The sequence below is a fragment of the Rhopalosiphum padi genome, chromosome 1 (genome assembly GCF_020882245.1).
Source record: "Rhopalosiphum padi isolate XX-2018 chromosome 1, ASM2088224v1, whole genome shotgun sequence".
Taxonomy (NCBI): Eukaryota; Metazoa; Arthropoda; class Insecta; order Hemiptera; family Aphididae; genus Rhopalosiphum; species Rhopalosiphum padi.
In genome coordinates, this window is record NC_083597.1 from 54,121,788 (window position 1) to 54,142,761 (window position 20,974).

The 20,974-nt window shown below is 26.4% G+C and overlaps 4 protein-coding genes across 4 annotated transcripts; 2 read left to right on the forward strand and 2 right to left on the reverse strand.

The window, feature by feature from the left end:
- Nucleotides 1–73: 73 nt before the first annotated feature.
- LOC132922421 (uncharacterized) lies at nucleotides 74–4,753 on the forward strand. Its single transcript, XM_060985933.1, has 11 exons — nucleotides 74–387; nucleotides 491–621; nucleotides 703–863; nucleotides 945–1,104; nucleotides 1,886–2,147; nucleotides 2,211–2,339; nucleotides 2,982–3,160; nucleotides 3,247–3,329; nucleotides 3,401–4,082; nucleotides 4,212–4,364; nucleotides 4,557–4,753. Exons 1-11 carry the CDS (start codon nucleotides 327–329, stop codon nucleotides 4,614–4,616), a joined length of 2,061 nt encoding a protein of 686 aa, XP_060841916.1. The 5' UTR covers nucleotides 74–326; the 3' UTR covers nucleotides 4,617–4,753.
- A 50-nt stretch (nucleotides 4,754–4,803) lies between these two features.
- LOC132922456 (uncharacterized) lies at nucleotides 4,804–7,184 on the reverse strand. Its single transcript, XM_060985995.1, has 3 exons — nucleotides 6,541–7,184; nucleotides 6,328–6,477; nucleotides 4,804–4,922 (listed from the first exon to the last, which is right to left on the reverse strand). Exons 1-3 carry the CDS (start codon nucleotides 6,587–6,589, stop codon nucleotides 4,804–4,806), a joined length of 318 nt encoding a protein of 105 aa, XP_060841978.1. The 5' UTR covers nucleotides 6,590–7,184.
- A 142-nt stretch (nucleotides 7,185–7,326) lies between these two features.
- LOC132922448 (large ribosomal subunit protein eL14) lies at nucleotides 7,327–8,595 on the reverse strand. Its single transcript, XM_060985984.1, has 4 exons — nucleotides 8,442–8,595; nucleotides 7,848–7,949; nucleotides 7,586–7,780; nucleotides 7,327–7,499 (listed from the first exon to the last, which is right to left on the reverse strand). Exons 1-4 carry the CDS (start codon nucleotides 8,442–8,444, stop codon nucleotides 7,353–7,355), a joined length of 447 nt encoding a protein of 148 aa, XP_060841967.1. The 5' UTR covers nucleotides 8,445–8,595; the 3' UTR covers nucleotides 7,327–7,352.
- A 3,162-nt stretch (nucleotides 8,596–11,757) lies between these two features.
- On the forward strand, nucleotides 11,758–19,522 carry LOC132931718 (zinc finger protein on ecdysone puffs-like). Its single transcript, XM_060997668.1, has 13 exons — nucleotides 11,758–11,979; nucleotides 12,209–12,492; nucleotides 13,090–13,145; nucleotides 14,056–14,555; nucleotides 16,374–16,440; nucleotides 16,499–16,756; nucleotides 16,836–16,931; nucleotides 17,008–17,238; nucleotides 17,302–17,403; nucleotides 17,491–17,611; nucleotides 17,672–17,758; nucleotides 18,072–18,301; nucleotides 18,379–19,522. The coding sequence occupies exons 1-13, from the start codon at nucleotides 11,963–11,965 to the stop codon at nucleotides 18,565–18,567; spliced, it is 2,238 nt and encodes a 745-aa protein (XP_060853651.1). The 5' UTR covers nucleotides 11,758–11,962; the 3' UTR covers nucleotides 18,568–19,522.
- Nucleotides 19,523–20,974: the final 1,452 nt, after the last annotated feature.

Consider the following 20,974-nt stretch of genomic DNA (forward strand, 5'->3'; position numbering starts at 1 on the left):
GTTCCGAAATAATTATCTTATCACAAATAAGAAAAAAAATTGTCTGTTTATTCTCTGATTTTTTTTAAATAATAGGAGGCAGTGACCAGTGATAATACAGTGAGGCATATTCTACTACTTACAATTTAAATTTTAAATGTTTTTATAGAATACGCATGAACAATAAATTGTTACTGTCCATAGTCTGATTTTCGGTGTTCTGTTTCTATATAATAACCTGTCAAAACGATAATCAGCGTAGACAGCAATGTGACATTAACGAATCCGAATACGAAATTATAATAATATAATAATAATAAATCGTGGTTTTTCAATTATTAACTAAAATGGACTGTGGTAAACAGAACGATACTCTGTTGTCCATACCGACGTTAATTAATGTAAAAAGTAAGTTCCACGCAGATTTGACTAAATAATGTTTAATGTATTTTATAATAATAATGTGTATAAATGTATAATGCTTGATATACTTATTACTTTTGAATTATAGCGCAGGATTGCTATGACGTGTTGATGAAAAAGACTCACCTGATCGGTCGCGCTGGTTTTGGTGCTGATCTAGAAATATCGGACGATACATCCATTAGCCGTTGTCATGCACATCTCATTCTTGTCAAAAAAGTATGTGTAGTACAGTTTATTTCATTGGTATCTGGTACTCTAAATGACTTGACATTGTTAATTTTTCATTTTAAATTCTAGGCATTTGGTAGTAAAATGAAACTGTTTTTGACTCTTGAGGACAAGAAATCTAAGTATGGAACATATATTAATAATTTTGATGAACGAATTATAAGTGAATGCCCTAGAATTTTAAAGTTTGGCGATAAAATTCGTTTTGGCATAATGGATAGCATTTGGACGTAAGTAAATCTTAATTATTAACTACTACCTTCAAAAGGTATATACATAAACATAAATCATCAATACTTATTTTATTATAGTGTTGTTAAATATCCTTTAATTGTTTGTCCATCAACATTGAAAATGGCTGATAAAGAAATACTGAAAAATCTAATGGAAAAAATTGGAGGACAAGTATCACGTGATTGGTCCGGAAAGTGTTCACACCTCTGTATGAATACTATTACTGTTACAGAAAAGGTAAATTATACCTGTTAATTGTATCTACCTAATTTATATTCTTATTTCATTTTATTACATTATAATAATATCTATACAAAATCAATAGGTATTAGGTATCAACTAGATTAAAACAACATTTTTAATGGGATAGAGAAGACTTGAGTATTTGTGGGAAAACATTGTAGTTAATAAAAATATGATTAAAATTGAATCAATCTAAAAGTGTATTATAATAATATCTTCAAACCTTTTTTTTTATACAAATCATAAAAAAATATATATGGAAAATGAATGAAATATTTATATGCTTATTGTAATGCATATTTATTCTACCATTATAATTTATTGCAACCTATCTATAGGTATTTTATAATCATACATTTATATAGAAATTTAAATTTATCAACAAATCTATACTCTGTCCAATGAAATAATAAACACATTCTATGCGTTCTCATATGACACTGATTCCAGTATGGTAAGGTATCATGTAAAGATGCGCAGAAGAACTGAATTTTTATAGTTCGCTACATGTTTTTTCACTAGACACAGTATAGAACTTCATGACATTGGTATACCATCACCACAAAATAAATCAACAACTAATAGAAAAATACCATTTAAATTATATCAAAAGTACCGCAAATAAAAAAATTAATATAGAAAATGTATTACAAGGACTAATTTATTGTTTAAAAATATTTATATTTATGAATATTTCTTTTTTTAATAGTGCAGCGGATATTGTTTCCTCAGACCATATTATATTTAGTGTCTTAAACATTTTATTTGCTTTCAGGTGTTATTATGTTTAGTATCTGCAAAATCAATAGTACTCCTGAAGTATTTTATTGATTTATATAAAGCATTATTACCTGATTCATTGTCTGAATTACCATTCTGTGTGGATTACAAGCCTAAATTGGTCGAAAGTCTTTTAAACCCAAATTCATTGTCATTAGATGTAAATAACAAACGTAAAAATATATTTTCTGGAAAAACATTTATATGTTCAACAGTTAATCAATTAAATCGTATTTCAAAATTAGTAAAATTAGCAGGTGAACACAATTTTACAAAAAATGTAGTTTGTAAAAAGCATTATATAATATTTTTCAATTTAGGTGGGGAAATAATAAATTATTTAGATGGAATTTTATCTGACGATGATATCTTAAGCTGTACAAAATATATTCTAATGCAACAAGATTCACAAAGTATGGAAATTGATAATACATACCAACGGATTTTGGGTAATTTTTCTTAATGTCTATGAAATATTAGTTACTAATCACTAATATGTGGGATGGTTAAAATTAATGTATAATATATTAAATCGAGTTTGCTGTTCAGAACTTTAATAAGGGTTTTAACTATTGTAATCTATACCTAATATGAAAACTTAATTTATAAAACTGTATTCTAATTAATTAAAAGCGGTTTGAAAAGATTGAATTAGGTAAAATTTGTTTTTCTATTCATATTTCTCTTTTTTTACATAGATTAAAGAAAGAATAATAGTATTTAATCTGATTAAAACTGAACATTTAAAGTGGAATGTAAGCATTTTAAGTTTTTATTTTCTATTTCATCGTTAAAATACTGGTGCTAACAGAATGAGTGTTATTTTTCCCCTTTCTTCTTTTATTTGTGTTAATTTAAATAGTTTTCAAGAGTAAACATCTGTATTCCTATTATTGTGATGTTTTTATTGACAATTTATAATAAATTATTACTCAAATATTATAATATTAACTGTTACAATAAATATAAATAATGTACATATTTATTTTCAAAATTGAATAATAATCTTGATGTAATTACTAATTACAAGTTGGAAATGTTTATGTTTTAATAAATTTACAATTATTTTACTTTATTATTATTTATTTTAGAAAAACTTAAGATGACGAACAAAAGATCAATACCAGAAAATGATATTGGATTTGCCATTATTTTTTCAAGTACTGTAAAACATTGTAATGCCAATTACAATATTTCTTTAGTTAATCTTGATTCTCAATCCAATGTAATTAAATCACAAGAGTCTATTATTTTAGCTCCTGAAACTGAGGTACGTAAATATTGTAGTTCTATCCACATAAAAATAAAAGTTATTGGGATATTTATTTTTTTTTATTTTTTTTTTCTGTTATTCAGGTTTTAACTGTTAATGATAGTCAAATGTTTTCAGTTAATACTATACCAGATTCTCTTGCAAACACACAGGGTGCCTTTAAAAGGTATTTTTTTAATTACTAATTTAGGTTTAGTGTTTATTTTTAATTTTATATTCTTATTAACAATTTTTCAGACCATTAGAAGTGGTAAATGATTCTGAAGAAATTATATTACCAACAAAACGTCCCTTATCGGCATTCAATGAAGAAAAAATCAACAGTATGAAAACAATAAGAGTTGAAGAAGATTTACAACTGTTTCAACGAGTGATTGAACCAACTCCATCATGTAGTAACCATAATGTGCAACATCCTGCATCTAAAACTTCTAACCTAACTCCTACAGTTGATGATAAGGTATATACAAATGATAATTTGTGTTTAACTACAGAACCAAGCTCAATCTACTCTTCCAACACCAAAGAATTGTCAACTTGGCTTCAAGGCACTGTAACTGAAAATAGTATAGACAATACTAATAATTTACTTCCAAAGGCTACTGAAAACCGGATTGTTCCTACCAAAAGAAAGATATCAAATGATTTCCCAATGTTTAATGACGAATATGAAGACCCATTCAATTATATGGATATCGATGAAATTGAAGAACATCCCAAAAAAAAGCTAAAGAAAAGAGATATAGATTCAATATTTCTTCCTTTCGTTGACACGTCATCTAAAAATAAAAATGAACCGTCTAAAACTGTGGAGACTGATATCAATGTAGCAATAGATCCAAATTTTATAATGAATTTACTCTCTGAGGCCAAAGGTACTGGACAGTTTATAGATGCAAGTATACTCCCTGATAAATCGGTAAGAAAATATATAAAATTGGTAGTGACATTGCGTGTATACATAAATAATATCATTTAAACCATTGATTATAAATGCTTCTACAGTATTCACTAATTTACTACATTAACCAAATTATTAATATTCCAGTCTACTAATACACATGAAGATTCCGAGTATGACTTCTTATTAAATTCTGTCATTGTGGAAACTGTTAGTATGGTGGTGTCCAGGCCTACACAAATTACAAAATACAATCAAGAAAATAACACTCATCTTAAAAACTTCAAGAAATTCAAAAAGGTAACAGTTAAAAGTTGTCCTAACTCTTAAGAAATCCAGGGGAAAAGCTCATTTGTGAATAATTATTTAGTAATTTAAATTATGCTTGTTACATAATAAATGTGTAGTTACAATCTACATAATATTATTTTGTTATCATTGCCATAAGATTTTTGGTTTAAATTAATATTGTGTTGATAATTTTTGTTTTAGAAAGGACCAACTATGCGGATTCCATATATTGTTCCTATGGAGTACTCACAAATCGACTAAAATAGCTTTGTTTTCCTATTAAAAATTGAATTATTATGTATTTAAGTTAAGTTTTGGTTAATTATAATTTTTTTACTCGTTTATTTATGTATACAAATATGTTTAAATTTAATAAACAATATTGTATGTGGCTCAAATGTTAATGTTTTGTTGAGTACTATATAAAATAAAAATTTATTTTGTATTATCAATATTTTTGACACTCCATATCAAGTATAATTCCATTTAATACAATACTGGATTCTACAACTTCGCGTAAGATAGTATTGTCACAACTGACAAACTCCATTTCCACACCAGGAGCTCCTAAATAAAAATATACATTTATTACTTCATTTTTCTTATAACTACAAATATTTATAAATAAATCATCCAATTTATACTATGATCAACTACACCGATCTATACTTGACATTTTTTTAAACATAAATATGTAATTTAATATAATATTTTGGAACTCGCGTCGTATGCTATCTACCTGAACTTTGATCGCGTTATATGTTATCTACCTTTCGGTTGATATCTACTTAATACTTTGTACGGAGACTAATATTGCAGGTGTAACCGTATAATTATAAACATCAATAATACACTCTACAGTCTACACTTTACACATATCATAGCTAGTAGACATATGACTTTTGTAAAAGTGGTGTATGCTTAAATTATTTTCAAATTAAATTATTTTATTAAATTATTTATGTAATTATTTTTTGTTAAATCAAAATGGAACATTTTATTGACTTTTATAGACATGTTATTTACAATGATGAATCTTGCACCAATTTTTTAAAACAATGTGGTGTCTTACCCACTGCTAAAGTATGCCAAAAAGTTAATTCAAAATAAAATATGGCATAAAAACACGTGGTGCCACTAACTTATTGGAACGGCAGTTGATGGAAGAGTGGTGACGTTCACTCAATGCATCAAAGAATCTTTTTGACCAGTTTTTTGAAGACATGAAAAAGAGTTCTTTAATGTAATTAATGTCTAGATGCACAGACGACACCAACAATCTACAAATTGCGGGGTGGAAAATTGTAGATAACATACAACGCCAACACACAATTTTGGTAGATACATTTTTCATGTAGATAGCATACGACGCGAGTTCCAATATTTTTAATTGTAATTATATTCATTGTCTTTTTCAATAACATAAAAATTAACTTTAGTTTAAACTGAAAGAAAATTGATTTTTTAAATTCATAACCAATAAATCATAGGTAATCCGAACAACTCTTTTTCCCAAACCTGTTCAGATTAACAAGAGCCTATTGTGTATATCAAAAAACAAAAAAATAATTTGTTGTTAATAACAATAAAATTATTTATTTTTAGTTCAGTTTATGAAAATAATAAATTATTTGTATCGTAATATAAATAAATTCATATTAAATATGAACTGGTTTTTTAAAATTAGTATGTAAAAGATGCAGCACCAAATGTTGGCAAGGTTTTTTATTCAGTTGAACAATAAAAATTAAAATGTAAGTATATTGTAAATAAATGACGACCTCCACGTTTTAACTACATATTCAACAATATGTATAGAATAATGCTTCAAGTGATTCATAATAAATATTATTAAATGTTATAAAATAATTAGGTTTTTTAAATGTAATTGACTTATGAAAAATCATAAATTAAAATACATATTATAATCAAATAATAAATATTTACAAAACAAACATAATAGTAGACATACCATAGTTTTGAAAATGATCCCATTGTTCTAGGGCTAATACCATTGTTTTAATTTCTGTATTTTTGTTATTTTCAACTATGAACTTAAGACGTTCACGATTACAATTATCCAAAGTCAACCAATTAAAAAACATCTCTTTGAGTTGAGAAACTAAAAATTTAATTTAATTCATAATTTATTTATGATTTTTATTATTTTGTTAAATTGTCTTACCAAAAGGTATAAGATCTGTTAATGAAACAACACTTCTGTAAGCTGACATCTTTACTTCATAAATTGTTACAAAAATTATCTTTTTACTTTATAACTTCAATTTTATAAAAATAATTATGCAGTAAACAATTCCATAGATTGTAAAATATTTGTTGTTTTTGTAGACAATGATTATCAAATCATAATTATAAAAATATTAGCATCTATGCAAAAAGAATACCTAACTTACGCATTACACATAGGTTACAAACACGGATTTATATTATTTTTACAAGTCTGTGGCTAGAAGCGTTTTAATTGTTGTATTGACAATTGACATGAATACTAATAACCATTATCATATTTCATTTATCTAGGTATATATTGAAAAATATTTTACGCAGTGCTGGAATGGCAAGATATTGGCCTACCAATTTTAGAATTTTTACATTTACTGTAATAACTATAATTTAAATAATTCAAATCAATTATACTTTCTACAAATGTTTGTACCAATTTATCAAAAAAAAAAAAATACAACCACTCAAAACCGGCCCACAGTTTTACTCAGTAGCTCGCCAGACCAATCTGGCCCTGTATGTATAATATATTATGTATATACAAATATTGAATATATTCTAATGAAGAAATTACTACAAACTTGAATGTGAAATTGAATAGTGTTCTATAGACTCATCATTAGGATAAATAGGAAAATAATGTATTGCCATTGAAAGAATTTTGTTGATCATAATATTATGACCAGAAATCACTTAAAATGACCAACATAAAATAAAAAAAACAAAATTTACATAAATTCAAATTAAAATTTATTATGCCTTAGCAACTTTAACTGCGGTCTTTTTTTTTGGGCAATAAGTTTTGTTAAAAAGTGCTTGATAGACATTAGTCCTGATCTTGTTTCTGATTTTTCTTGCTCTCTTAAGCTTGAATCTTTCAAAATCACCCAAGGATGCACGCTGAAATCAATAAAATATTCAATATACAATCCAAAATACTATAACACATAATAAGTTGAGTATATTATATATAATTAAATGTTTACCTTTTCCCTGTTGGCGGCTTTTTCTGCCCATCTGCTTTGAACCCACAATTTGTTTAAATCAGCTTTTTTCCAAGCTTGACGCACAGTCCTGGTTGATCCATTGTAAGGGAAATTAATCTTAAACTTCGTCAAGTGGATTTGGCTGATGCGCATCTTTGACCTGGGTACTCCAGTTTCTGGTCCATCTACCAAAACCTACGAAATATAAAAAAAAAATTAATGATGACATAATTTTATTAATTAAATTAATTAAACTACTCACAGTTTTTTGATCAATACAATCGACTATGGAAACTATTTTGCCTTTGTAAGGACCATCAACAACGTAGACCACTCGGCCAGTTTCAACAAACCTCTTGAAAGGCTATAAAAAAATAAATACATACATAATTTCATTAGTAACAATATTACATTAAAGCACAAACTGACATTTTTGAAATATTCTTCAATTTTAAAGTTATAATATGACATTTAAATTTAGAAAAAAAGCAAATATTAATTACGTCAGTAAGTCAATGGGTTAAGTTTAACGATGTTCATTTCGTAACAAACATACTCAAACAAAATAAAATTACTCAAGAATGATACACGGATGTCAGCAATTCTAATGGCGATGCTTAAAATCGAGAATACGTTGAAGTCCGATAGAGCCTACTATAAAACACGGAATTTGTCATTTGCCTAAAAACCGTGTTGTAAACGAGGTGAAAATATAGCAACACGGATATTATGTCATTCACATGATACGCATCCCACGAATGTCTTTAATTCACGAAATTACAAAGAAAAACATCGAATTATTAAAACGCAAACGTCGTAATCTAACACAGAAACTAATAAAATAAATAAAACTTACCATTTTTCCGAAATTCGGCTCACTTACACGTTGATTGTTGAACCTAAAAGAATGAGAAACTAAAAGTCTGAAACGGTGCTACTTAGAAGACAATCATAACCTCACTTAACTATGATGAAAAAATAAATACAACACGGCCTTCATGGAACGTAATAGAACACTTGTCGTTTCATCCATGAATTTAACAAAATAACCGTGGCAAATGAGCACCACTGCACCTTGCTACACAGTTATTAGGTTTTATTATTATTTTATGATTTATTTTATTTTACTGTAATAGTAGATTTAAATAATTCAATGATATAAATATTATATACAAAAAACGATTCTGGCCGGAGACTACCTCACCAAGTAAATTTCATTATATGAATATAAATATTGCTATTAAAGTAATTTATTTTATTATTGGTATGATGGGTACTGGGTAGATAGTTTGTTTAATTTTTTTGCGAAAACATATTATTTATTAGTATTTAAATATTATAAATAATAATAATATTATATATTTATAGTTTACACCACGAATTAATATTTATAAATATAAGCTTAAAATATGTACCACAAATAATATTTTTAAATAACAACAAAAATTTAAAATAGGTAATTAATTTTCATTTAAATATAAAATTGTATATTAATATATAAATATAAATATATGTATATATGTTTAATATTTTTTAGTAATGGTATTAATTACCTTAATAATTAATAATAATAAGAAAAAGATAAACTTTGTATTCAATTTTTATAGCTAAGGAATTTAATATTTTATAAATTTTTAGTTACAATATTATTTGCAAATTTTCATGATTTCATAACAAGGAATTTATAAAGAACTTTGTACCAAGCTATTTAATTCGTCGAAAAAAATGTTATTAACAATTATACAAAAAGATTAAAAATTACAATTTTCTATAATTACCTAATCAAAAAGATTAAAGAATTAAAATATTTAAAAAAATGTTATCTTATGAAAAACTGCTAATAATATAAATATTTTGTGAATATTTCACTTAGTATCTACGATTATTAATTTGCAAATTGCACTAAAAACGAAATTAATTTTAATATAAATATATTATGATGCTAAAAATCGAAATATTTTTTACTGCAACAAAAGGTGATAAATGATAGACTCTAAAATAAAAAATATCATTGTAAATTCCAAACTTTCATTGCTTCATCTGAATCTAAATGGAGTAACTTTTAAACTTGAAAGTTGAAAGATGATATATTGATATGGGGAAGAATTTATATGACACTACTTACTGACAAAATTAACTATTTTAATTAATAACAAGGTATCGCAATTATTGCGTATAAAGTTTACACGTATAGGTGCTTTATACTAAACAACTTATTAAGTAAATACATAAAAATAACAACAAAAAAATATGTCCCGCGGTAAAACTGTCTATGGGCTGTGATCAATGTCTGCAGTACTAACTCTACGTATCTACGCATGATACAATAATGCATGTCACGACAATACGACATGTTGAGTTATATATTATAGCAATAAATAAGCTATAAAGGTGATAATTTATATCTAACTTACAGGTAATACATGCAAAATTTCCTTCTATTTTTCTAGTAATTCAACAATTATATAGCATTTTTGAATTTTTCATTTAATATAAATTTGAGTTCCCCAAAAAATCTAAGTACTTAGAATAGGTACCTATAAAAGTATAAAACTTTTTATTATTTTATTAAAGAATCAATTATTTATTACTTATTAGTTATTATTTATAATTCGTTTTTATTAGTAGGTAATTAAGTTGATTTTTCCGTAGTTTATTTTGCTAGATTTGTTATAAGAATACCTAGGTATTGGATTTATTTGTTACAGACTTACAGTATGAATACTTTATTATCGTATTTATATTATATCAATTACAATTTGTGAAATTTAGTTTTAATAAAAATTCGAAGCTAAACAAGTGCTACACTACAAAGTGGTGTACTGGTGTAGTGGCGTGTATCATAAAAATTTATTTAAAAAATCGTACCTGCAGCACTACTGTAATATGCACGAGTGCACGACTAAACAGACACTATTTGTACTTTTTAATATTTAATTAGCACACCGCGGTCATTTTGTAAAGTGGAAATAAATTGGGTAATATATTTTAAAAGATAGAATAAGATTTTACTTAAAACTTAAGATCAAACTACACGATCTTTATAGTGATCGCAATCGGTATTAGTTTGGTGACATTAAAAAAAAATAATATTCGTACATGATGAAAAAATTAACAATTTTAAAAACACCAAAATTATATCTACCTAATGAAATAATTAAAATCTTCTTCCCTTGATTTTGATTATATATATTATATTAGCTGTGTATAATATGTCTAATTAGTAATTTATAATTTATTTCTGACTAAAATTAACAATCTAAAATTTAACTATATAGTCATAGTGTATATTAATATATTATACGTGACTACGTGCAATTATATAATATACATACCTATTTAAATTTGTAATAATTATTATGTAAAATATAAAAAAGTAAAATTGTTCGTGTTTTTTATTTTACTACATAACAAAATAAAGTGTCTTACAATCGTAATTTGAATCTGTTATTTATATAGTTCTACATCCGCGGACGAATTTAGAAAAAAAGGTAGCCACGGTAAAAAAAATTTATGAAAAACAAGGCCATATGATTAGTTTCAATAAATACACTAAATACAGTCACAAAATGATCATGAATCATACGTTATAATAAATTACATGAGTAGATGTGAGATGTCTATTTTATAAATTTGTACATAATACTAATACCTACAGGTTACTAGATATTCATTATTAATTTCTATATTACAAACACAAATAAACCCTGTAAGGCTGCGTATTATCTGTTATTTTTTTGAAAAATGCAATCATAATGGATTTATTTTAAACTAAAAAAACCACTCGTATAGGTAGTATTGTAAACTGGTAAGAGATATAAACTATGGTCATCATGGACTCGGGTCCTAAAGCCCCAATACGTGATCAATTTTATTAATGTATCAATATATTATTATATTAACTGTATCGAAACGTTCAAAACAATTTTGATATTTATTGTTATAGATACAATTAAAAATTAATCATGTATGGGTCTCTTTAATTATCTGTGACTGGCTAATCAGTACTTCTAAGTTACGCTTACGATACTACATTAGATATATTATATTATACAAATATTTTCATATTTGAACCTGCGAGGTACACAGAAACGCCGCGCTTTCCAGTCCACGGATTACTTATCGATTTTTCCTCCAAGGACAAACACGTATCACCGCTACTAGCTTATCGTAGAACGGGGTGGTGTGGCACTGGGGCGGCGGAGATATAGTTTGTAATTTGTGTGCCGTTGCTGTTCGAGGCCATTTTGCTAATGTTTATTTAGAATTGAAAATTCGTAATCGTGTTCAGTGTTTAATCACCGCGTTCCCTGGAGTTTCATACCGGAATACTCCCTCACACCTCTGTCATCCGCACGCGCATTGGTGATCGACACGATGGCTTACAGATCTAGGTAACTATGGACAGTAAACAAACTGCGATCTTTTGAATGAATAGGAAGTACAACAAATTGTTGTTGTTGTTATTTGTTATTTTGTATTTTTCTCTGCATCAGTGGACAAATCGAAATATTTTGAGTATCTTAATATTTCTCTGATTTGAGGTCGTTATCCATTAATTCATTACCTGAAACTGTATCCACATTAGATTATTTATTTTATTTTATTTATTTTTGTGTATAGTCGTGGTGGTTTTGGCAATACGAGAGGAGGAAATCGTGGGACTTCTTACAATTCAAATTATGGCAGTCCAAGAGGTAGTCGTGGTGGAAATAATTACAACGACAGTTACAGAAGCCGAGGTAATAGTTCATTTCGTGGGTCTCGGGGAGGCATTCGAGGAAATAGTGGATCTTGGTCCGGTAATTCACCATCAACCGGTGGTTATAGCAGCATGAATCGCAACAATGCATCTAACTGGTCATCTCAAGGAGATTCTAATTATGAATCAAGAAACCGCTATTCTGGTAAGAATTACATCTTTCCTCCATCTTAGAATTAAAAATCTTTTGTATAATTAATAGAACTACTTTTTTATTTTGGTAAAAAAAAGGTAGTAATTTTGTACAATTTAATAAATTATGTATTATAACAATATCATAAAACAGAAGTATTGAGGATTTTAAGCAAATTATCGTCGTTAATTTATTACAATTTATATTTAAACCAACAATTTAATTTTTTACGTTATTATATTTCAATTCCATTAATTTAATTTAATTTCAAAAGACAATATTTTAATTTGGATTATTTCATTATGTTTTGTTTATAATATAATAAAGATTTAAAAATAATAAATACATATTTATCTAATTAATAATCAAGTTTGACTAAACCTTAATGTGCTACAGTCACTAAATGTAAGGTAGTTTTCTATACAATTTAGTGATTAAAAAAATAATTATGATTCTAAGTATAGCCATCATAAAAAGTTAAGTTTAATTATTTTTGCATAGTATATTTATTAATTTTTTTACATGAAATTAAATTATATTATTCAGATTATTTATTATTATTATATGTGTATAATAAGTATTTATCGCTATTAATATTTTTAATTTTAGGTAATAATGATCGATATTCAAGTAGTCATAATGATGACTATAGGCGATATAAAGAGGTATGTTTAATAATATTAACTATCTATTCGTGATCTCAATTTACAATATTTAGGGTGTCACATAAACATTTTTTTTCTTGGTAAATTTATTTTTATAGAGTAATACATATTAAGTGTAATTTAAAAGTATGAATAATAATAAATTTATTATATAGGGATTAATAACTAATGATTATACCTATTTATTTTAGTACACAATATCATTTTGAAAATCTTAACAATAGTAATTCTATGTAAATTATTTAAATGTAGTATTTGTAATATGTGAGTTAGATTATGTATAGATCATAGAGTAATAATATATATGCATATTACATTTTAAAGAGAAAAATATTTTACTTGGTAAAACAAATAATTGTGGTTTCATATTTTATATTTTCAATTAAATTAAATTTGGCTTTCTGTTACAACTATTTTAATATTACTGGTTTTTGTTTTAGAATATTAGTAAAGCATTAAATTATTTAATATTTATATAGTAATGACCTATAACAATTTTTAAAAATGCTATAGAAGCAGAATAAATATTGTAAGATAATTTTTTTGAATTATTTGGAATACTGCTAATATTTCATGTTGCATTGGATCTACACAAATACTTTTATATATTGCTATTTCAAATTAATAAACTGAATCGAAGACTACCTGGTATCTCAATATCAATTTGTCTTGCAAGATGATGATTTTAATATCAATAAACAATTATTAAAGGGTTCATATTTAAATACATTTAATACAATTCTTATTATAATTCTTATTATTATTATTGACGATGTATTTTGAAATGATATTTGATATGTTGTTACAGACATCTATATATATATATATATAATAAATATATATATATATAAATATATAAATTTGTAAAATAAAAAGATGAGATTGACACATGATTGAAAATTGCACGCAGGGTGGAAGAAGTCACAGAGACTCAGACATGGGTGGATATTCAAGTTCCGGTGACGACTTTGGCCGTTATAGTAGTGGTGGTGGTGGTGGTGGTGGAGGAGGTGGTGGTAGCAGCAGTTATGTTGAAGAACGTAGTAGCAGATCATCCTATGTTCCTGATAATAACTATGGAGGAAGTAGCAGTTACAGAGGCCGTGAGAGTTCACGTGACTATGGCTCAGATTTTCGTAAGCCATTACCTCCCGATGATGATCGTTCTTCACCACCATCCCCAAGATATTCTGGCCCATCAAATAGAGGCAGGGGTACTAGGGGATTCCGTGTTGCTGAAAGACCTGGTATGAGGGGTAGATCTACTGCTAACGTGTCTTATAGAGGATCATTTGGAGGTAGTACAGGACTTCTCAAACGCAAACGACTTGAACCTACACCAGCTTGGCGCACAAATCCTATTCGTAAAGGATATGATATGGCCAATAGAAGGATACATACAGTCAAAAGGTAATTAAATGGCGACTGTCATGTTTATATGAAGCGTTACAAAAGATGATGAAAACAGTATCATATCTAAGTAAATAATGTACATATATTAAAAATTTAAAATCCAACACAAAACTTATATCTAATAAGCAGAATGAAAAAAGTATTAAACAAATATTGTTGAATAATCATACAAATTGTTGGTATTCAGAATATATAAAATACAATTGATGGTCATAATTCTGACTAAAATTTATTAAAGATTATTATGTTCACTTATGCATGTACAATGGATAATATTTTACAAGGAAGTTTTTGAATACACTATTGAATTAAATTTGGAGTATTAAAGATGAAATACATAAATACAGTAAATTATTCGTTCAGATGCCAATATTAAATATCAACAACATTTGTCCATTTACAATATAATGTTTAATATAAATAATGTGTTTATATTGAGTTATACTCTATGAATTAATGAAACAAATTCAATTGAAGATGTAATTTATGGATGAATTTCAGATGAAATAATAATGTCAAATCATAATGCCATACCAATTATTATTAGCAACAATTAACATTATTATTAATTTTGAAACTACCTTATCTTAATCGATTAGTGTTTTATGACAAAAATATATTTACGTCTAGTATATACCACTGGGTATGCAGTGAAATTAAAACACTAAAATTTTATAGTATTAGTAATAAAAGATAATTTTGAAATTTCTGTCTTAATCATTAACTGATATGCCAAAATGAAACTTACTGTCTTGTTTCATTAATTTGAAAGTCAACGTCAACAATTCTTATCTGTATATTGGTATACAACTACAATTTTTATGTTGTATTTTGGAATTAGATTTTTTGACTTTAGAGTGCATCCGGCTCCAATGGTTTTATTAAATAACTACAGTAATATTATAGAAGTCTTCTATAAAATAAAAAAATATTCTATTTGAACTATATTTTTTTTAAATTACATAACATTTCTAAATATTGTTTACATAGTCATCTATCTTTGTGTCTAATCTAATTTTTTTTCAAAAGTTTTGACATTTTAAAAAACAAATTAAATTGTTAATTTTTGATTTTTGAATGTTTTGATACTTATAAATTGAAATCTGAATGAGTTATTTCTTAGTATTTAAAATTTACATGAACATAGTAGTAGTTGGAGTGCATTCCAAAGCATTAGTTTACTGTATTCATATTTAAATAATAATATTTATAAATAATGAAAAACTTGTTTGAAATCTAATTTTTAACATCAAAGTATTAAAAATATTCTGTTTCAGAATCTGTAATTAAAAATGTAAAAAACTAAATAATGATAATGTAAAATATTTATTTAAAAAGTTTAACTTTTCAAAATAATTAATGTTGACGCTTATATGGATCACCTTGTAAACATAATAAATAATTTTATAAAACTATCTTGTCAAAAATATAAAAATAAATTTAGACATTTTAATAAGTTTGTTTTGTTTTTGAAGTTTCTTGTGAAAACAATGCATAATATTCAACGTGAAATAAAAACACATTCAAACAGTGATCAGTGTATTGCTTATTATTTATTACTATTCCAGCTGCTTAATTCTACATTTGTGATGAAAATACTCAAAATTATGATCTTTACCATTTCAGTATGTTCTTATTTCATATGGAGTAAAGTGAATATTAATATTAATTGAATGTTATTGTTTATTACTATAGGTCAGCAGTTGTAATAAAAATATATCAATAAGTCATAGATTTTTTAAGCAAATTAATTATACTGATAGCATTTTTTTTTTATATTTTAGCTATTTTAATCATTTAAATATTTTTTAACAGAACTAGTATGCGAGATCATGATGATTATCGTGCAAGAAAAATTGCAGAATTCAGGGAAAAAACTCGGGTATGTTTAAATAAAAAATAGTATCTTCATTTATTAAATAACTGTATGCATATTTTAGCAACTTCGTGAACGTGTAAGGTCTCCATCATTGGACGAAGAAGAAGTAGAAGAGGAAGTGGAAGAAGAAGTAGAGGAAGAAGAATCAGTCAATGATGATGAAGGAGAAAGACCTGAGGATGATGCTGAAAAAAAAGATAAATTGCCCAAAAAGAAAAAGAAAGTTATTAAAAAAGTAATGAAAATTGTTAAAAAAAAAGTGAAAAAACAAAAACTAAATGGCGAAGTATCTAAATCTGGTTCTGGAGATAAAACTTCGGTAAGTAATTTATATGTGAATCAATAGATATATTTGATGTATTAATATTTTATTAATGTTTAATCTATTTTCTATACAGCCTCGAAAAAATGAAAACAACTTGTTAGATTCTAGAGGAGAACCATTTATTAAACTATTGTGTCCACATTGTGAAGTAACCTGCAAGACTTTTAGAGTAAGTAGACATTTTGCAATATAAAGTCACACATTACATGTATAAATCATAATACTTATAACTGTGTACATTTTAGGAATATGAGATACATTTACTGAAAATACGTCATCGCACTGCAATGTCTCAATTAGCTCGTAAACGTAAGCATGAATTATTTATGTTTCGTCAGGATCAACGCAAAGAACAAAAGGAAATTGATGACAAAGCAACAGAAGAAGATCCAAAAACTGATATTAACTATTGCAAATTATGCCAATTAAATTTCAAACAACCTAAAAGTGATCACTTTAGTAGTATTTTGCACAAAGTAAGTAGAAAAAAAAAATGTGTATTATAAATCATAACTAACAAAATAACCATTTTGTTTCAGAAAATTAAACAATTTCTACAACCAGCTTGTAATGTTTGTCATTTGATGTTTGCCTCGCCAATGCGTTATGAACATCATTTGTGCAGCACTAACCATTTAAAGGTAATGATTTTTTATTTGGATATCATAAAATTCATTCAATTATTATTATATATTATTTATAGTGTAATAATTTATTGTTTGTTCCAGAAAGTTGATATTTATGATCGCCGAACTAAAAGAATGGCTGCTGTTCCTAGTGCAGATGAAGCTGATGGTGATGTGGATATGGACAATTTTATGGTTTTGGACTCAGTTGGATCTGGTGATGGTTAGTCACCAACCTATAAAAATAAAAACATAAAAAATTAATCATAATTTATATTTTTAGATGAGGGATCAGAAGAAGGTGAAAATGCTCAAGATAATAAAGATGATGGAAAAAAGAAATCTAAGTCTAAAAAAGAAATTAGCCTAGGTGAGTTTTAAATCTTTGAATGTTTTAACTCCATAAATTTACTATTGTTACTTTCAGTGAAATTATTTATTGTAAAACAATTTATTAAATTATTTTTATTATCTTTAGATTACTTATTGATGTTTCTGTGGCTAAATAAAGACATAAAAGATTAGAAATACAACTTTTAGTTCATAATACAACTTAAAGGCATTAATTTAATGAATTTAAAAATTATTATTTAAAAAAATTCAATATTTTCTCATATTTTTTTAAAGTGGTTTAAATTTAATTTTTACTTTATCAATGTAAAATACTATTTTTTTTTCTATAGGTAAAGAATTTTGTAAAAAAGTTGAAGTATATTACTGTGAACTGTGCAAATTCAATTTACCCCCACATGATGATGTTGAACAGCAATTGAGTTTACATTGCCGAAATCGCGTACATTTACAGCGATATGTGCAACATTGTGAAAAAAATAAAGCTCAAGAAAAGACTGCCGAAGTAGTTAGCAAAGAATGTACTGATGAAACAAAATCAGACAGCGACTCCTCTAACAAAGTATAGCATATAAAAACAAAATATAAAATTTTATCATTTCCAATGCTCATTGACCCTACTCCTTATTGCACTTCCAGGGTGTTGGAAATGAGGATAAAAATGAAACTTCAGACAACGGTGATGATTTATCAAGTCTAAATATTCAACAAGATGAAGAAATGAAAAATGAATTTGATTGGGCTTCATTGGACACTGTCATCGAAGTTAATAAAAGTATAGATGACTCCGATAATGAAAAATCTATAGGCGATTCCGAATCTAAATAAAATTTTTCAAAGTAATGGAATGTAATCACCACATAGAATTATTTACAACTATTCAAATAATAAGTCATTTATCTGTTGTCCATAATTAATTTTCTACAAGACAAATATATTATTACTATTGTTTCCTTTTAAACATTTGTGAAGTATAATTGTTTTTTATATTCATCATCAAATTAATAATCTGTATGTTTTTAATAGTATGTATGTTAGTAGTGCTAAAGTTATGTGTAATTTTCTGCCAACTATTAATTAGTGTTAAGCTTTTTATAATTTTAACTATAAACTTATAATTTTAATGTAATCTATTTTTAGGTAATAATGAAATAAAAATAAATAGAAGTCCATGTTCTTGTTTTAGAAAACTAATGTTTTGTTAACCTTACACAAACAAATTTTAAAATAAAAAAGTTTACATTAAAGCCTTGGTTCTCAACCAGTATTTCATTGATTAATAATGTGATATGTAGCCAAAAAAATTGTCTTATTTTATTTTTAATGAAATAAATGTATATTAAATATTTTTTTTTCAAAATCCATTAATTGATGTAAGTTTATTTAAATTTAAGTTCTTATTAAAAAGTTGAGAACCACTGCATATAGTACCATTGTATAAATATCTGATTATTTATTTTACAAAAGATTAAATTAGATTTATTTATTTATTCATATGACTATTAAATTAGATGATTTGATGTATTTGTGACTTTTTGTAAGGGATATTCCAAAAGAGCCTTCAAAGACTTGATATAAGTACAGTCAGTTCAAAAAGTTCCTGAACTATCATTCCTAAAAATAAACAAATTACAGTACCATAAATGTTATTAGATTAAAATAAAATAGAAATAACCTGCTATATTTTCAAATAAATGAGAAATTTTGATTGCTATCTAACTATTTAGCGTAGACTCGTGTGTATTGTATGATTTTTAAATAAATAATATTCACGAACAACGAATTAATATTAAATTTTATGTTAAACTCGGTAAATCCTTTACTGAGACTTGTCAAATGATGCAAAATTTGTATGGTAATTGGGGTGTAATGACGGGTTAAAACATTTTAAAGATGATCGGGAGTCAGTTATTGACCACCCACGTCTAGATTTATGAACAAAAATCAATGAAATTGTGCACTCTAATAGATAAACTTTTAACTGTTCGAGAAATTGCCGACGATGGTAGTATTTTGGTTAGTTAATTTCATGGAATCTTGGCGGAAAGACTTGTAGCAAGATCTGAAAGAAAAATCATGCCATTGTATTCTGTTAAGTGTTAAGAATTGTTAGACCGCGCAAATGGTGATAAAATGTTTATAAAGCCAATTATAACAGGTGTCAGTTGATGAGACGTGGGGCTATGGTTATGATGTTAAAATAAAATTTCAGTCATCACAATGAGTTGACAAATTTTCACCAAGACCAAAAAAAGTCCATCAGGTCAGATTAAACGTCTAAGTCGTAGCCTTTTTTTTTTTTTGTAAATCTAGATCACGAATTTCTACCTGCAGTAAAACCTGTTAACCAATGGTACCTACCATCTAGAAGTATTAAAACGCTTGAAAAAATGAGGTGGAAAAGGTTGAAGTATTAAAGAAAATCTCTTGATTCCTATATCATGACAATATTCCAATTACATGTACATACATGATATTCGTTAGGTACATTCACAATTCAGCACACATAATAGTCATCAGACAACTACGAGTATAAGCTGCATATTATAAAAGATACATAAATAATTAAATATAAATTAATAAATTATAATTATGGATAGCCGATAGGTATCCTAAAACGTTTTGTACACCGTGCGGTCGACACGGTGACACAGCCATCGAATGCGACGACTGGACAGTGGACCGTCAGCTCGCACTTTACCCGCACCTCCTTTGTTTATGTCACTACTATATGTGCGTCAAGGTACTTATTTGTGCGCCTGGAACACAATTTTTTTGGTAGTTTACGCATTGTGACATTGTGACCATCGTGTGTTAAACAAAAGAAATAATTAATCGGTTAAAATTATTTATTTATTTTTATTAATTAATTGTTTCGTATTTTAATCTTTTGCCAATTGTATTGACCATAGTCTATAATTTATATCATATTATCATATAAAGTTATCTGAAACCAAACTTACTTGTCGTTGTCAATACCTTTTTAAATACCTACCTAAATTTAAAACGTAATATTATTTAGAATTAAGATTCTCAGTTTTTAGACGTTTAATACATAATTATGGATTACCATAGGTCTTCTTCGGATTATTTACCATGTTTACCTTGTTTTAAAATGTTTATACAAATAAAAATAGGTACCTATGTCAAATGGAAAGGAATCAGCAGTGTACTATAAACAATAAACAACTTTGTTTCTCTTAAAAAAAATTCTACGTATACATAGTATTTTTGA

Bases quoted from the DNA above. Each gene is read 5' to 3' on its own strand.
- LOC132922456 (XM_060985995.1), bottom strand. From the start codon at position 6,589: ATGTCAGCTTACAGAAGTGTTGTTTCATTAACAGATCTTATACCTTTT. The intron at 6,478-6,540 runs GTAAGACAATTT...TTAAATTTTTAG, and splicing joins AACAGATCTTATACCTTTTG to TTTCTCAACTCAAAGAGATG. The intron at 4,923-6,327 runs GTATGTCTACTA...ATTTTTATTTAG, and splicing joins GGATCATTTTCAAAACTATG to GAGCTCCTGGTGTGGAAATG.
- LOC132922421 (XM_060985933.1), top strand. From the start codon at position 327: ATGGACTGTGGTAAACAGAACGATACTCTGTTGTCCATACCGACGTTA. The intron at 622-702 runs GTATGTGTAGTA...TTTAAATTCTAG, and splicing joins ATCTCATTCTTGTCAAAAAA to GCATTTGGTAGTAAAATGAA. The intron at 3,330-3,400 runs GTATTTTTTTAA...ACAATTTTTCAG, and splicing joins ACACAGGGTGCCTTTAAAAG to ACCATTAGAAGTGGTAAATG.
- LOC132922448 (XM_060985984.1), bottom strand. The intron at 7,781-7,847 runs GTGAGTAGTTTA...TATATTTCGTAG, and splicing joins ATTGTATTGATCAAAAAACT to GTTTTGGTAGATGGACCAGA. The intron at 7,500-7,585 runs GTAAACATTTAA...TATTGATTTCAG, and splicing joins AAGCCGCCAACAGGGAAAAG to CGTGCATCCTTGGGTGATTT.
- LOC132931718 (XM_060997668.1), top strand. The intron at 16,757-16,835 runs GTAAGTAATTTA...TTTTCTATACAG, and splicing joins GTTCTGGAGATAAAACTTCG to CCTCGAAAAAATGAAAACAA. The intron at 18,302-18,378 runs GTATAGCATATA...TTGCACTTCCAG, and splicing joins ACAGCGACTCCTCTAACAAA to GGTGTTGGAAATGAGGATAA.